The sequence below is a fragment of the Emydura macquarii genome, unplaced genomic scaffold (genome assembly GCF_026122565.2).
Source record: "Emydura macquarii macquarii isolate MOO-44397 ecotype Brisbane River unplaced genomic scaffold, CSIRO-AGI_Emac_v2 contig_3517, whole genome shotgun sequence".
Classification (NCBI taxonomy): Eukaryota; Metazoa; Chordata; order Testudines; family Chelidae; genus Emydura; species Emydura macquarii.
The window spans coordinates 2,716,918-2,733,062 of NW_027133654.1; the positions used below are offsets into that span (position 1 = coordinate 2,716,918).

Sequence of the window (16,145 nt, forward strand, 5' to 3'; positions counted from 1 at the left end):
ATTTGGTAGGTCTTGAAGTTCATGTAGAAAAGGGGCATTACAAAAAGTTTTTAAAATTGTCAGCTTAATGACAATTTAATAGTGACACAGTTTCAGTTATACCTGAGGAATCCTAGAAAAAACAGCACATTAATATTAGTATACTATCTCCTCTTATAAATGGCAATGAATCCCCCAGTCCTCAATTGCTACAGCATTAAAATATTGCCTTGAGCCATGTGAAAGCTAGTTAAAAGTGAATTACAATTTCCCACAGCAAATATTTGAAAAGAATGAGTATTTTAACAGATAATTTTCATAACTTCCTGACTTATGAAGTATTGTATCACTGATAACACTGATAAATTCTATGTACTTTACTTGTAAAGGCTTCATGTAAGACCTACAGATCTACTTAATCATAACTGGACATTTAAAAGGACATGTGTCTGGAAGGCTAATTTTTTTGACAGGCAAATAAAAGATCATACTTTTTCAATATCATTAGTCATCATTGTAATGGGCACACAAATAAATTTTGTAATTCTCTTGGTAAATATAAGTCATGGTGAGTGAAAAAAACAAACAAAAAAACTTATCACTTGTTTGTAATTCTCAAGTTGAAACCAGAGCAGGGTTTGCTTTTCTAACATATACATTATCATTGTTTGCAACTTTTTTTTTAAAAAAAAGCAATTTTCTCGGCCCTACAAAAAGAGCTTAATGCAATTTTTACCATAGGTTAAATTTTAAGTTGTAATTACCATGTCAGTGAGTGGTCATTGATCTAGTGTGACCACATTCTGTTCACAGTTACTGATTTATGCAGGATTGAGAGAGTATTGAATTTGGTTTTCTATGTACACTAGTTATACACACTTCCTAAATGGGATGAGGCCTTTCTTAAATGATAGCAAGGGGTATCAGTCACTTGCATTCACTTTCTATCTTACATGTTCACCTCTTCCATGTATTTTTAAAAAACAACAACTCACTGTTATCTATGGTGACATTACAGCAGAGGTATATACAATGTATGTCAATGAGCCTGTAGGGGTTGTCACTTTCCAGGATGTAACTTTAAGACCTGAGTCCTTCAGTAGTATACGTATCATCAGTCTTGTGTCCAAACAGATTTGACTTCACTATCAGAGCCTAAAGCTCTGCAACATAATAGTAACATGATTACAAGCTCCCCACCAAAAGCTAAGGTATAAGGTCATTTCATTTTATTCATGCTCAGACTCTATTTTGCTATTCTAAGAGCAAAGGCTGCAGTAGGTTGGCTTGTATACCTGTGTGAGACTCTCAATTTCTGCTATACTAACCAAACTCATTTATTTAGTTACATTTTTAAAAACTACTTCTCCAATGCTGTAGGCACTTTTGTACAAACATTACAGTAAATAATTGTCCAGTTGGAGAGTTGCTTTGCATTATCGTACTGGATAGTCATCTGTCAGAGCAGTGACGTACCTTGGATCTCCGGTGTCCAGGGACCAATACTGGTATTTGTGTCCCCACCTCCCACCGGCAGTGGCAGTGACCCGCGGAGGGGGTGGGGGTCCGTGGGTCCATTTCCCGCTCCCCCCACTGTGGGGGTGGCAGGGGCAGCAGCAGTGGTGTACCGAGGGGGCCATGCCCCCGTGCCCTGGCCTGGGGGGGCACCGGCTGGGCCCTCCTCGGTGGAGCTGTCCCCTGCTGACATCCCTGGCAGCCATGCTGACCCAGCCCCTCCAGCAAGGAACGGGAGCGACAGGGGCTGGGCAGATGCAGAGTCCATGGAATGGAAACACATAACGGGACAATCCACTGTCCTACAAATATTTGAGGGCTTCCAGAAAGACACAGCAGTGATTTGGGTGTCCACTCTCTCCTTTGCCTTAAAACATATCCCCACATATTTCCTTCATATTTCAAGCACACAGATTCTACCACACACGGCAAAGAGAGAGTTTTGCCCCACAAGTTTCCTAGAATAACAGATTTGAGGTGAGGGGCAAATAGTGATTTTTCACTATGTTTCCCATACCACTATTGAGAGGGAAGTCCTGGGTTTTCCTCAACTGGATAATGGCTTAAAATGTGTAATCTGACAACTTCATATAAAAGAATAAAATATTCTCAGTTTAGTCCTTAATAGCACTTTACTACCATACAACATTCTGTATATACATAGTCTGAGTAAGAGTAGTTGAATTTTATCCATCATTTCCCAGGTAAGACAGGACCTCCAGGTCAGTGTTCTCCAACCTTCTAATTCTGTGGACCATTTCATAAAAAGAGAGATTATCTCATGGACCAATTTCCCCTCTCAACATCCCAAGACCCCTATTGCTCCACTCTTAAAATATTTAGTTCTGCAGACGGACTTGGTGTGCTGCATAGAGTACAGTTTGAGAATCTCTGCTTTAGGTAAGAAAGCTGTTTAATAGCTTGTCAATATGTGCGAATAAGCAAGACTCTCTCCTGCCCTTCAGTATGAGAGGTACTTCACTACATAATTTAGACTATAAGCAATGCCAGTAAAATTGGTGATATGGAGGGCAGGATTCACCTTGCAGCTAATGGATGCTCAGATCAGACTCATTCACACAGACGAAGAGACTGCTAAAGACCTATATTCTGATTGCATTGATTTGCTTAACATACAACATAGTAGTAGTCCATTTTTACAAATCACTCAACAATGAAATGGGAGCCAGGTAAATGTAGTTTAAATTGAAATTTTTGTGATGCAAACTGCAGTCTGCCAACTGATGAATTACAAACAGCAAAATCATGGAATGCTGTTTTTGTGGTTTACAGAGCTGTGGTCAAAATCATGTTTAGCCACCTTGAACACTGTTGTGTTTTGTCAACAAAAATTTAAAAAACTAGTGACTAATCTATCAGGATCTTTAATCCTAATGTGCACTGTAGGTGAAATACACCCCTGCTCAAAGGGCCGCGTGTACAGAATAAGTCATGCTTAAACTCTGCATTAAGGTACAAAATTTCAATCCAGACCCCTCAACCTGTGTAGTTTAGCTGGAAGCTGGATATATCCAAGGCTGTGGAAGAAAAGAAGGCTACAGAGTAAATATATAGCCACTTTATGGCTATTAATACAGCTCAGAGACTATAGTAGCCACTGGAATTCTAAAGCACCCATCGCACAGGGAGGCATAGTGGAAAGATCCATGTAGCAGCAGATCCTCTGGTCCTCTCTCTGCTTCATTCCTAGCATGGTGGTGCACAAGGAGACACTGCAGAGCAAGCTCTCAAATCCTATCCTATCCCTCCTTATGTAGGAAGCTTCTGCACCCACAGAGAATGGGCTGTATTTGCCCTGAAGTAAGTGCTTGTATGGGCCTTTTGCACTAGACTTTCATCCTTGAAGCATGCTAGAAATCAAAGATCACAGCAAGAGTGCTTCTATAACAGAACTAAACTAACAGTAAAACTTGATTATTTTCTTCAATATATGTCTGAAATATAACTTCAGACGTCATGACTATCCTCTAGTCTAGCTTCCTCATGAACACAAGACTAAACTTTGCAATTAAAGAACATTTCTACTGTCAATCTTAGAGAAAAGTTTTCCCAGTCAGTCTGAATTCAGGCATGGGATGAACCTAACTGTGCATTCCTTTAGCAAAAAAGGGAGAGGGAGATGAAGCTTGATACCTGTTTGCCATTGTGGGTTACTGATGACAGAATAGTTCGAAGTGTCTTGAATCCCATTGCAATGTCAAGGAGATGAGCAGCAAAAAAAAAGTTGTTGTAATGGCCAAGGATTGACATAGTCATATACCAGGCTAGGTAAAGGAAAGACTATTGGGGGGGAAAAAGAGAAAGAGAATTACATTAGGAAAACAGGAAATTAAATCTACAGCTTTTGAGCAATAACCAGCCTCATTTATTTTAGTCACAAAGTAAAAGAGAGGAATATAGTAGACCTCAAACTTGCTTTTCTGTGGGGTATACAGGTGTGGTGGTTTATGACGACAATGCTGGCTAGATCTAGTTAGGAATTTGCCAATGAAATACTTTCGCACATGAAAGTATCTTTCATCTGAAAATATCAATTTGTCAGAAATCATACCTAGAGTTACTTAGTTTTGACAAACTGTTCAAGTTGAAAAATGGTTGAAGTGAATTTCAAAATTCTCTTAACATTTAAGTTCCTAATTTCCTAATGAAAATTTTTTTTTTCTAATTCAAAATTACTTTTCATTTAGAAATGTAAGCAAATTATAGTAAAGAAAAATTAAAAATGGTTAAAATAGAAATTAAATATTTTGAAATTATCAAAAAAAAAAAAAGTTTTGATTGACCTGAAACAATTGTTTGTTATTTATTTATGGATTTTCGGTTTGCTAAAATTTTGAGATTTTGATTTTTCATCCCAATTAGGGACAGGAACATTTTTCAGAAACTGGAGAATTTTTATGGGGCAGGAAAACCACTTCCCACACAGATCTAATGTTCGGAATTCTGCTGTTAAAGGAGGACTAACCTTAGAACAAGCTTGAAAACAAGTGGACCTTCATAAAAGAAGTATAGGTTTGTCAGGGTTTTTAAAAAATAAATAAATAAATTCTGCATGCTGTTCTTGCAGATATTTATGGTCAGTATTATAACTTTACCCTAGCAGAAGCAGATGGAATATGAGGGAAGAAATATCTTTCAGAATTGGCAAAAGAGGTAAGGAAAAGTATGAGAAACATACAAGCAAAGTGGATATGTACCTGGTCTCACATCCAATCCAGCACGGGTTCTGCCACTACTTTGGTTTACCTTCAATTTACAACAAACCACCACATCTGTTTTTTTCACAGTATTGCTCCCTGTCTAGGTGTGGTTTATTACCATAAAATAATAGTCAAAACCTTCCAGCCCTCTTCTCTGGGCTCATTTAGTCCTTTCAATTTAAAATGGAATTCAGCATCCATATAGCCCTCCCTCTACATTCAAAATTCTTTTATCAAAGCTTCCTCTTGCTTATAGCTCTCCCTCGAGGCTCACAGTCCTATGTACCTCTCTTAGAACAGCAGGCTTTGCTCCTTAAAGGTCCCTCAGCCTGGCGCCACAGGAGAACTGTCATCTGCCCTGTTCCCAGTAAGCTCCCACCCCAAACTCAGGTCCAACAGGCCTGCTTCTTAGTCACTAGTTCCCATCCTTTGCATTCAATCTCTCCACCTGGGGAGGTGAAATAGGCCTGGGATGGGGGACCGACGAGCTAGGCAGCAGTTCTGCAGAAAAGGACCTGGTGGTAACAGTGGATAAAAAGCTGGATATGAGTCAGCAGTGTGCCCTGGTTGTCAAGAAGGCTAATAGCATATTGGGCTGCATTAGGAGGAGCACTGCCAGCAGGATGTGATTATTCCCTTCTATTCGGCATTGGTAAGGCTGCATTTAGAGTATTGTGTCCAGTTTTGGGCCCCCCACTACAAAAAGGGTGTAGACAAGCTGGAGAGAGTACAGCAGAGGGCAACAAAAATGATTAGGGGGCTGGAGCACAGGACTTATGAGGAGAGGCTAAAGAAACTGGGCTTGTTTAGTCTTCAAAAGAGAAGGAGGGGGGATTTGATAGCAGCCTTTAACTACCTGAAAGGGGGTTCCAGGGAGGATGGGGCTAGGCTGTTCTCGGTGGTGGCAGATGACAGAACAAGGAGCAACGGTCTCAAGTTGCAGTTGGGGAGGTCTAGGTTGGACATTAGGAAAAAGTTTTTCACTAGGAGGGTGGTGAAGCACTGGAATGGGTTACCTAGGGAGGTGGTGGAATCTCTATCTTTAGAGGTTTTTAAGCTGAGGCTTGACAAAACCCTGGCTGGGATGATATAGCTGAGGTTAGTCCTGCTTTGAGCAGGGGGTTGGACTAGATGACCTCCTGAGGTCCCTTCCAACTCTAATATTCTATGATTCTATGCTGAGCCCTAATCCTCAAAGGTCCAGCTCAGCCTGTGACAGGATGTAATTTGTAGGTCTGGTAAACTGAAAGGTTGAGTGGGGGTGGGGGTTAAATGGAAATAAAGATGAGTAGAGAGTTAATAAATCCCATTCTGTGTCAAATCCTACTTCCAGATATGCTGGTGTAAATCCAGAGTAACTCCACCGAAGTCAATTACCGCTCTCTGTACTTGTCCCACTAACTCTCAGTGGCTTCACATATAAAATGGAAATAGATCTAAACCCGACATGAGAAATGATGGTTAAGGATGATACAAATGCTACAATAATTCAGATCCATTCTTTTCTGATTTTCACAAAATACCACGTACGATTTGTTACACGTTTCTGTGCATAACTGAGGAACACAAAAACAAACCAGAGAAAGACTCACTTGTACTCTACTGAAGTCAAGGAAGTTTCTGCAAATGTTTATCTGTGTAAGTCAGAAGGGAGTCAGGCTGCCTGTCTATGTTTACAGGTCAGGATTAAAAAGCAATATTAACCCTCATCAAATTAGTAAATTGTTGTCAGCAGCATACAAAAATAAGCAGCTCTCATACATAACCAATTCCTCATGCTCGGAACGCTGTTTTATTTTAGAATACATGTAGTAAAATGAACTTACATTATCAGTGAAAACAACTCCTAATTTCCACATCTGATACTTTACGTCAATGGAATTTAGCCTGCAAAAGAAGTAGATACATAAAAAAGCTCAGTGGTAAATCACACAACATCCATTCTACCATAAGTGTATTATCCTGTAGGTATAATAAGCTACAATTGTCTTGTTTCTCCTGAAGTTGAAAGGAATATCAGAATTCAGACAGTGGACGTGCTGTTATTGTGGGATGCTCCCATCTGAAACAGAAGCAGAAAAATGTTTAGATAAACAGACCTCGTGTGTCCTTGCCCTACTGAAATCAGGGATGAGGGCTGTTGAAAGAAAGAGGTGTAAAGAGAACAGAAATTAAGCTAGGAAATTGGTGAGGGAGGAAGATGAGAGGGTTTAATCCTGGAGGAGAGAGAATTTAGTATGTTTAAAAACTGCAGCAACAAAAATGAGTATGAGTACTTGTCATCTCTCTGACTATGGAGCAGATTGTGCCATTTTGGCACAGTCTAGCGGTACTGGGGATATCCAGTGTGGAGATCCACTCCTGCCAGAGAAGCATGATAGAAACTATCTGAGAGAGGCAAAATGCCTTTCGTAGCTCCCAGTGTTCAGGGGCCCCACACAAACTGTTAGACGCCACTCTAAGGACTGCAGCGTGTAGCTTCTCTACAAGGCCAGTCAGTTCCACTGGCCAGCTCAGCTTCTCATTACTCTCCACACCTGCACTGACCTCTTAGGGCAACTGATACTATGAGGGAAGTAATTAGGGAACAATTTCTGCTTTCCCTGGAGTGCCAGGGTTGTCATTCTGTCCAGCTATTACAATAACACTGAAAATTCGCTACTTCCTTCTTTACCACTCCGCATCCATGTAAGGGCTAGTCGGAATCTAGTCTATACTGGTATGTTTCATCTCTTTACTCCTGAGGGAATTCTGCGCCAAAAAATTAAAAATACTGCGCAAAAAAAATGTCTCCACACAATATTTCAAATTCTGCATATTTTATTTGTCACTAAATAAATATGGAGGCTCCAGAATGGCAGGGGGAAGCACAGGCCATTGGCTACACGGAGGTGGGAGATCACCCTGCAGCCTCACCCCCTGGACAGGGACTCGGCTGCACCTCACTCTGACACAGCGCAAGGGCCAGGCCTGCCCCAGAAACACCCCAGGGCTCTGTCCCTCCGCGCCAGGTGCACTAAGATAACGAGCAAGATGGACAGAGTCTCACATGCATACCCAGCCCTGGCTCCTGATCCAGGTGTGGGGCGAGCAGGCTCAGCCTGGCAGGATTAAAGTGTGGAGGGGCTTAATGTGGGGGGATCCAGGTGTGGAGGGAGAGGGTTCTGTGTGCGGCCATCTGGGTGCAGGTGGCTCAGTGGGGGGTCCAGGTGTGGAGGGAAGTGGAGCTTGGTGGGATGGGGGTCCGGGTGCAGCTGGTTGGGGCTCAGCATGGTGGGGGTCTCATTGGGGTGGTCCAGGTACAGAGAAGGGATGGGGGCTCAAGTGAGAGGGTCTCAGCAGGAGGTAGTCTGGGTGTAGGGGTTTGCATGCACGTGGGGAAGGGCTCGGCGGGGGGTCTAGGTGTTGGGTGGTTATGAGCGCAGGGTTGTATATCTCAGTGGGAATATCTGGGTATGGGGGTGTCCGGATGCATGGGGGTTGGGTGGACGGGGGAGCAGCTCCCCATACAGTGACCCATCCTTCTGCTGCAAAGGAGCAATGGGGCAGGAAGCGGGGGATGGATGTGCAACTGGGGGAGGTTTCTGGGTGTGGGTCTTGCAGAGGAAGAGGAAGTCCCATCCTCCCTTGCCCCCAGACCCGCCAGGACTAGCAGCTGAGCCCAGCGCAGGGTAGGGTAGGAGCCTCCGACCTCCCGTGCCATGATTTCCTTTCCACCGGCTGCTCTGGGCACCCGAAACGATGTGCCCACACTGCTGGGGAGGGGAGCATGACAACTTCCTGCAGCTTTCTTTGCTTTTTTGCTTTTCTCTTTGAAGCAAGGAGTGTCTGTCTTTTTTAGTCTTTACATGCCATAAAAGTGGGAAAAGGCCTTCTGTGTTTGGAGAGCTCTTGGCACACCTTGAGTGCTAGTGCAATGTAAATAGTAATGATTGTGTTAATACACACCTACACAAGAGATTTAAAATCAGGGACATCCACAGATAAAAAAACAAATATTCTTTCAGAAATCTACACGCTAGTATTTTAGTACGATTATTTCTGAGGAATTTTCAGTTACAGTTAGCATTCTATTAGCAGTACAAATTATTTTAATACACATTCCGGAGTATTTACTCATTTGCTGTATTGCTACCAGTTGTTGGCCATCTTCATGCTGTCCCTCTCTTACCTATTCAGGCCCTTCTGTGGCTAAGCCACACTTACCACTTAACTGGGGCCACTATGATTCCCTTTTTCATCTCAGGTTCATTCTTCCTTCTTAATCCAACAATCCCTTCCTCTCAACTCTGGATGCTTCTTCCCCTAAAATTACTCCAAAACTTAAAGCTATATTTTTCATAATTCAATCAAACCATTTTTGTAAGTAGGAGAGACATGGAACGAGTAAGAGCCATCACCATGGCTGCTTGTTTGGATACTGAGCCCGGTTACATATTGAACCACTTTTTGGCTCTTTATCTCTATGGAATGGAAGCTGTTTGAGGCTGTCTGTGAAGTGTTTAGCACAAGTAGACCCTATTCTGATTGGGGACAATCTCTGCTGACAGAAATAGAAATAGTTTTAAACACACAGAGACTAATTGTGAACTCTACAGTCTATCTTTAAGAAAATTCCAGCCATCTTTTTACCTAATATGAAAGTGAACACAGACTGGACAACAGTTCACTCAATTCCTGGATAAACACATTTAAAACATCTTGTAAGGTGGCATGAATTTTTTTTTTAAGAAGAATGGACTGTAGGTTACTAGGAGGTCTCGTGGTTCAGTCCGCAGTTTGCTTCTGATTCAACAATGACTCAGATTTGTTTATTCTCTCTATGGCAAACAACTTCTTTGCAGAAAATGATGGCTGAACACTGAGCTGAGCTCTACTCTTGGTGACTCAGAACATGGTCAGAGTGTTACATTTACTGCATGATTACAATTATGATGATGAATTTATATAGCACTCATATTACACAGAGAGGGAAAAATCTACAGGTTTTATATAACAAGCTTCCAAATTTCCCAGGCTTCTAAGTGGTATCTATAACAAAGGTTGGAAGAATCATACTTACTAAAAAAAAAAAAAATCTTTCCTAAACTCCCATTTCTGGCCTTCAAACAACTCCCCAGCCTCTCCAAGCTCATCATCAGAAGCAAGTTTCCCATAGACCGGGACAACAATCTGTAACCCACTAACCCCCTCTATGTCCTATGATTGCAGAGATGTTACTAGGCCACTCTACCTTGAATGATCATTTACAATATGTGCCTACTACTTCTGCTAAACAATCTGTTCCACCTTGCATTTTGCTGTTATGCTTGGGAGTTCCTTCCCCAGACCTGAAGAAGAGTCTGTGTGGCTCAAAAGCTTGTCTCTCTCACCAACAGAAGTTGGTCCAATAAAAGATATTACCTCACCCACCTTGTCTAATACCCCGGGAACAACACTGCTACAACTACACTGCATAAAACAAATTAAGCCAAGTTTCAAAGACTAGACATCTAATTTCCTAGATTATGTTGCATTTAAGGCACTGTCTATTAACTACATGTAATTTCTTTTCACTTGTTTTTAAAATTGGAATGTATGGTGTACCACACAGTCCATTCCTTCTGGCTAGTTTGGATTGTATGAACCATCAAATGAAGATAAAAAAACTTCCAGCACTGCTATCATCAGGCCTTATTAAAACAATGGGAATATTATGCATTCAAACCCTAATATAACAAGATAAATCCATAACCATAAAATAATTTGCTGTCCTACAACTTCTCTGTCTACTACACCTCTCTACCTTCTGTTTGTCCATTACATTCACTAAATCATAAAATCAAGAACATTTCTCACATACAGAATAAGAACAGCCGCAACATTCAAAGCTAAATGAAAAAATTCAAATGCTTGATTTTAATTTATACAAGAAAACAGTAGGAAGTACTTACACAGCAGATAAGGAGCTATCTTTCTTTGGTTTCTTTTTTTCTCGAGCATCACTAAAATCCAGAGCAGCCTTGTCCATTCCTAATAACTCACTGATTCTGTCGCGGCCATAGAACTCCCCGTATTTATCCATAACCTAACGGTTAGAGGAATGTTCAATACAATCAGTTGGGTGGGAGCATGATTATGTTTTCATTACTCGTATTTTGTAAAGATTATTTAATAAGATATAATTCTTTCCATTTTAAAGTAAGTTATTCAAAATATGCTTAATAGAGATTGCAAAAATATTTCATTTATAATTTTTCACACAAATGTACACAATTTTTTCAATCAGCTCTAATGTTTAATTATATAAACACATTTAATGTACTTTTAATAATATAATGTATACAAAATATGTAATACATATATACACACATTAAACAAAAAAATCTCATTAACAGGATTTACAGTTGAAAATGAGTTTCAGTGAAATCAGCTAACACTCAAAATTCTCATTACATTTATGCTCACATATTTTGCAAAAAGGATAGAATATATCTGCAAACCTTAAAGTATCTGGACATGAACAATTATGACATGCAACCAGTTCCCCACCATTTCAGAATCCTTCATTACTCACTCTTATCCCACCTGATTTCCTTTTTTTTTAAAAAAAAAAAAAAAAAAAAAAAAAAAAAAACAACCTTTGCAAAGATATACCCAAAGGATAAAACTACAGATTACTGGCAGATAACTGAATAAGAAATGTTTTTTTTTATAGTCTCTCAATAATTTGTGGTTTAGACCTCAGTGAATTTTTTTTGTTAAATTTTAAAAAGATTAAAACCTTTTTTTTTTGTATATGCATGAAAGCAGCTCTGTATGATTGCAGCTCAGGCAGTAGTGTGGGGAGCAGACACATCTTTCATCTCTAACACACATGCTGTTCAGATTATTTCTCTACCTCAACATAATGAATGGGGCATTCTACAGCCAGATTAAAAACATAATCCTTCCCTTTTCCCTCAGTTTTTTATTGGCTATTTTATATAAACTTGGATTTATGAACCCCTGATTACCCTACCCAGACTATGTTAATGCAAACTATTGCTATATATCTATCTAGATCTATATTCCAACAACCCCTTCAAGTATACAAATGGCACCTTCCTCAGCAAGGCTAATAAATATAATTGTTAAGCCAAGGTAATAATAATTATAAGCCAAAACAAGTGAGAAATATTTTAAAAGTCAATTTCTCAGAAATTTTCCAAGAAAAAAAATTATTTCTCTAAAATCAGTGGAGTTACACTGGCATGAAGCCTATGTGACAGACCTGAATCTGACCCAACAACTTTAAAACTACTTTTTTTTTATTTTTATCAAACTCCTTAGAAAGATTCTTTCCCCCAACGATATTGTGAGCTACAACATTTTTAGGAAGATCAGTTTCTTTTGGGGGAAACTGGAGAAGTGGTTGACAGTATAAGAAACTGGCTTCAATGTTCATATTTAAGCAGTTACCACCACTCCTTATTATCTATTTGTAGATGGATAATCTTCTATAAATAAGTTGATATACACGTAAACACGCAAAAAATATGTTTCTGTGTATGCAATATACTCACATATAAACATACATACACATACAAAATTTCATGTGTCTTAAATTTCTGAGTTTTATTTAAAAAGGCAAATAAACTGTCTCTCTAAATTATGTGGAACAAATTTTCAAAATTAATTGCCCAACTTGTTTGCAAAAGATGTGTAATTACAGGTGGAAAGTGGGTGAGGAATTTAAAACAGTGTAGAATGGTAGACATGGTAATCTACAGCACATGAGCATATATATATTTTAGAGAAATGTACCACACCCCAAAAATCAATAAAGAATTCCATTAAACATAAAGAAACTAAAAAAAAAGCCTATTGAAAAATAATATAAAGCATTACCTTTCTTTTAACAAACTTGTCCCAATAGTTGTTAGGAAATGACCTGAAAAATATAGATAAGAAATGATACTTTGGAGGATAAAAAGTAGACTCAGTAGCATAAAAAATAACAAGAGAAAATGCACATGCATTGATCTGGTCTATAATCCATAGACAGACAAATTTCTGTTGAAGGCAGTGAAGTTCTCCTATGTACGGGCTCCAGAATCATTGTTGGAAAGAGATGAGGAATTCCTATATCTGCAGGGTTAACCTAAATCAAATACAGAGCGTACTTGGATGGCAATTAAAATGTTGCCATAAAAATGATGGTAATATTCACCCTGTCTAATATGTAGAGTCCTATAAGGCTTGATCTTTCCTCGTCAACATCCACATTAAGACATTAGAGAATGCTGTCAATACAATGGGCTCATTCATCATTATTATTTTTTATATATTATTTGTACTACCATAGCACCTCAGTCATGGACCAGGCATGATACAAAATACTGAACAAAAACACAGCTTTGCAGATGTTTATGGGGCAGCACAGGAGAAAGGACAAAGGTGCTTGTTTCAAAATTTAACAAGTGGGTGATAGAGGCTGGCATTACTGGCTGGTTAGAGTGGGAATTCACATTTCAGTATTGAATAAGGGATAAGAGGAAGGTTAGGGATATATGGTAAAGAATCTTAAAAGCGAAGACCGGCAACAGGACAGGATTCCTTGCAAAATCATTCTGAATGGACATAAGTGGGGCAAGATTGCATTTGTCAAGCCCAGAGAAAAGGCTGTTGCAATTACTGAAACATGAGATGATGAGAGCTTGGACAAGAGTTTTAGTTGTGTGGATGGATAAAATAAGCCATGTCTTAGAGATGTTATGCAGAAAGAATCAACAATATTTAGACATCCTGGATATGAGGACTTAAAAAGAGATGCATATAAAAGATTATGCCCAGGTTATGGGCTGATGTGACAGGCAAGAGGGTGGTGGTGTCCACAGCTAGACATCCACTAAGATATCCAAGAGACAGGCTGAGATTTTTGTTTGGATTCATAGTGACAGGTCTCAATTAGAGTGGTAGATCTGTGAGTCATCAGCATAGAGATGGTAGTTGAATTTGTGTTTGCAAATGAAATTACCCAGAAATAAGCTGTAGAAAAAAATGAAAGGAAAAAAGGGCAGAGTCCTGTGGAACTGTCACAGAAAGTTGGAAGAAGATGAGGGGGCTAAGGGATGAGGATGACACACTAAGAGAGTGATTAAAGATGTACAAGAAGAACCAGGAGAAGAAAGAGTCCGCGTAATTAAGGGAGGATGAGATTTCTAGAAGTACAGGATGGTTGACGGTTGCCAAGGTGGCTGACAGATCACAGAGAATGAGGATGAAGTACTGGTTGTGAGCTTTGGTTAGGAAGAGGTCATCAGAGACTCTGGCAAAAAAGGTTTCAGTTGAATGCAAAGGGTGGGAGCTGGGGAGAAAGAGGAGAGCTATAGGAGGGGAAGGGAAAGCAAGTTGAGGGGTCAGGGAAGGCCACATTGTATTTTGTTGATTTTCTCTTGAAAGAAATCGGTGCAGAAAGAGCAGTGGAGGGAAGGGTCTGAGGAATAAAAGGTGGCAAAAAGGTGACTGGGATTGTGAACGTTCAATTCAATTAAGTTGGAGAAGTAGAATTGTTTAGCTAGGAAGATGGCAAAACTGAAAAGAAAGAATGAATTTGTTGTGGAGCAAGTCAGTATGGTCATAAGATTTCTTCCAGAGATGCTCTGTGGGAACAGGAATGAAAAGTATCCTTCATATGTTCATGAGACACAGCTATACTGAATGCATATGAATGAATCCTGTAAGGGGAGTCAAATGTTTACACTGCAATTTTATAGCCCGGAGTCCGAGCACCGTAAGTCTAAGTCTAACCCGGGCCTGCCATGGGTCTTTTATTGCATGGTTGACATATCCTATAAACACCTACACGGGGAACAGAAATTTGATTAGAGAAGACTCTTCAATCTAGCAGACAAAGATATAAGCTGAAGCTAGACAAATTCAGATTCAAAATAAGGAACACATTTTTTAACAGTAAGACTAATTAAGCTTTGGAACAACCCGCCAACGCACTGGAAATTTTAAATCAAGATTGGATGTTTTTTCTAAAAGACATGAGTGCTCTACTACAAACAGAAATAAAATCAGGGAAGTCCTTGACTTGTGTTATGCAGGAGGTCCAACTAGATGATCAAAATGATCACTTCTGGCCTCAATTTATTAAGATCTTGAACTGCAGCTGATACTCAATGGGGAATCCAGCATACTAAGAAGGGCACTAGCACGACATGTTCTCAGATACTTGTTATGCTTAGGAGACAGACAGCTGCATTTTGGAGTAACTACCACATCTCTGGAGATTCCAATAGGTCTAGGAAAAGGGTATTGCAGCACTGCAATCTTAAATTAGCAAAGGGGTGATCTGTGTGATCAATTTAAATCAGGAGTGGGCTTAGTTCTTTTCTCATCTGGTAGTATAAAAACAAGTTCTTGGCCTCTTTATCAGTTTGGATATCTAGATGTAAAACTAGGGTAAATATGCCTTTACATCTGAGGCCTACACCACAGTACTTGGACTAGTATTCTCAGCTGAAGGGGCTGTCATAGCCATAAGCCTTTGCTAGATCTTTGAAGTAATTTCTTCTACTCACTGACATCATCTTTCTCATCCACTTGTTTGACTAGTTGCAGCAGTGGACAAAAAACACTTTCCCACCTCTCACAAGCAAGGAGACTGAAGACTGCCATGGCTATTGATCTATGTCTTTGTTACTTCCAGGCTGGACTACTGTAATGAGCTCTACCCTGAGTAATATAATGTAATGAGCTCTACCTCAGTGATATAGGCACACAGGAAAATATTACTGCAAGTCCCTGTATGCGGCAGGTGGCCCCCAATTAAAAATCCATTCCATTGTAAGTATTTGGCTCTCATTTTCAAAGCCCTTAATGTATCAGTGCCCAACCTCCTCAACAACTGCCCTGTCTTTGCTAAGACTTTCCCCTCAGAAGAGGTAGCAATAAACTAAGAGGTAAGCTCTCTTTCTCTCTGAAGAAAACGAGCACAACAATCCCACAGAGGAACAGAGAAGATTGTCCTCCCTAGATGACAAAGGGAATTTTAATTCTTTTACTAATGCCTCAGTACCATGGTGATTGGCTCACTAAAAATATTTACAGCACTGTATCTCACTTTCTATCTACCACCATTCACCTTTCTATTTCCAGCTCCCTCAATTCCTTTTCCCTGTTATCTTCTCTTTTCCCCATGTTGTCCTCTTTCTGTATTTTTCCCTTTGCTTACTTCTTCTCTTCACTCTTTCCTACTTTTATATATTTTTCCATTTTCTTTTCCTACCACTTTCTTTCATTCTCGACCTGCAGGCCATTGAATATTCTGTTTGTAATCTAACATGAGGCAGAAATGACACTCCAGTTCTGAAGAGATGCAGGCCACACCAGATGAAGCACTGTTTTTAATAACTTCTTTACTTTGTGAACAATTTTATTATTAGATATCTGGGTTTTCCA

General features: G+C 39.7%; 1 protein-coding gene across 16 annotated transcripts in view; it reads right to left on the reverse strand.

The window, feature by feature from the left end:
- RYR2 (ryanodine receptor 2) overlaps positions 1-16,145 on the reverse strand; it is a 646,139-nt gene that overhangs the window by 20,561 nt on the left and 609,433 nt on the right. For 15 of the 16 annotated variants that reach the window (XM_067535799.1, XM_067535792.1, XM_067535786.1 and 12 more), the window contains 4 exons: positions 12,585-12,627; positions 10,649-10,782; positions 6,542-6,602; positions 3,649-3,795 (listed from right to left, as the gene is read on the reverse strand). In XM_067535799.1, coding sequence (XP_067391900.1) covers positions 3,649-3,795; positions 6,542-6,602; positions 10,649-10,782; positions 12,585-12,627 — 385 coding nt within the window. The other variant, XM_067535796.1, reaches the window with a different exon arrangement.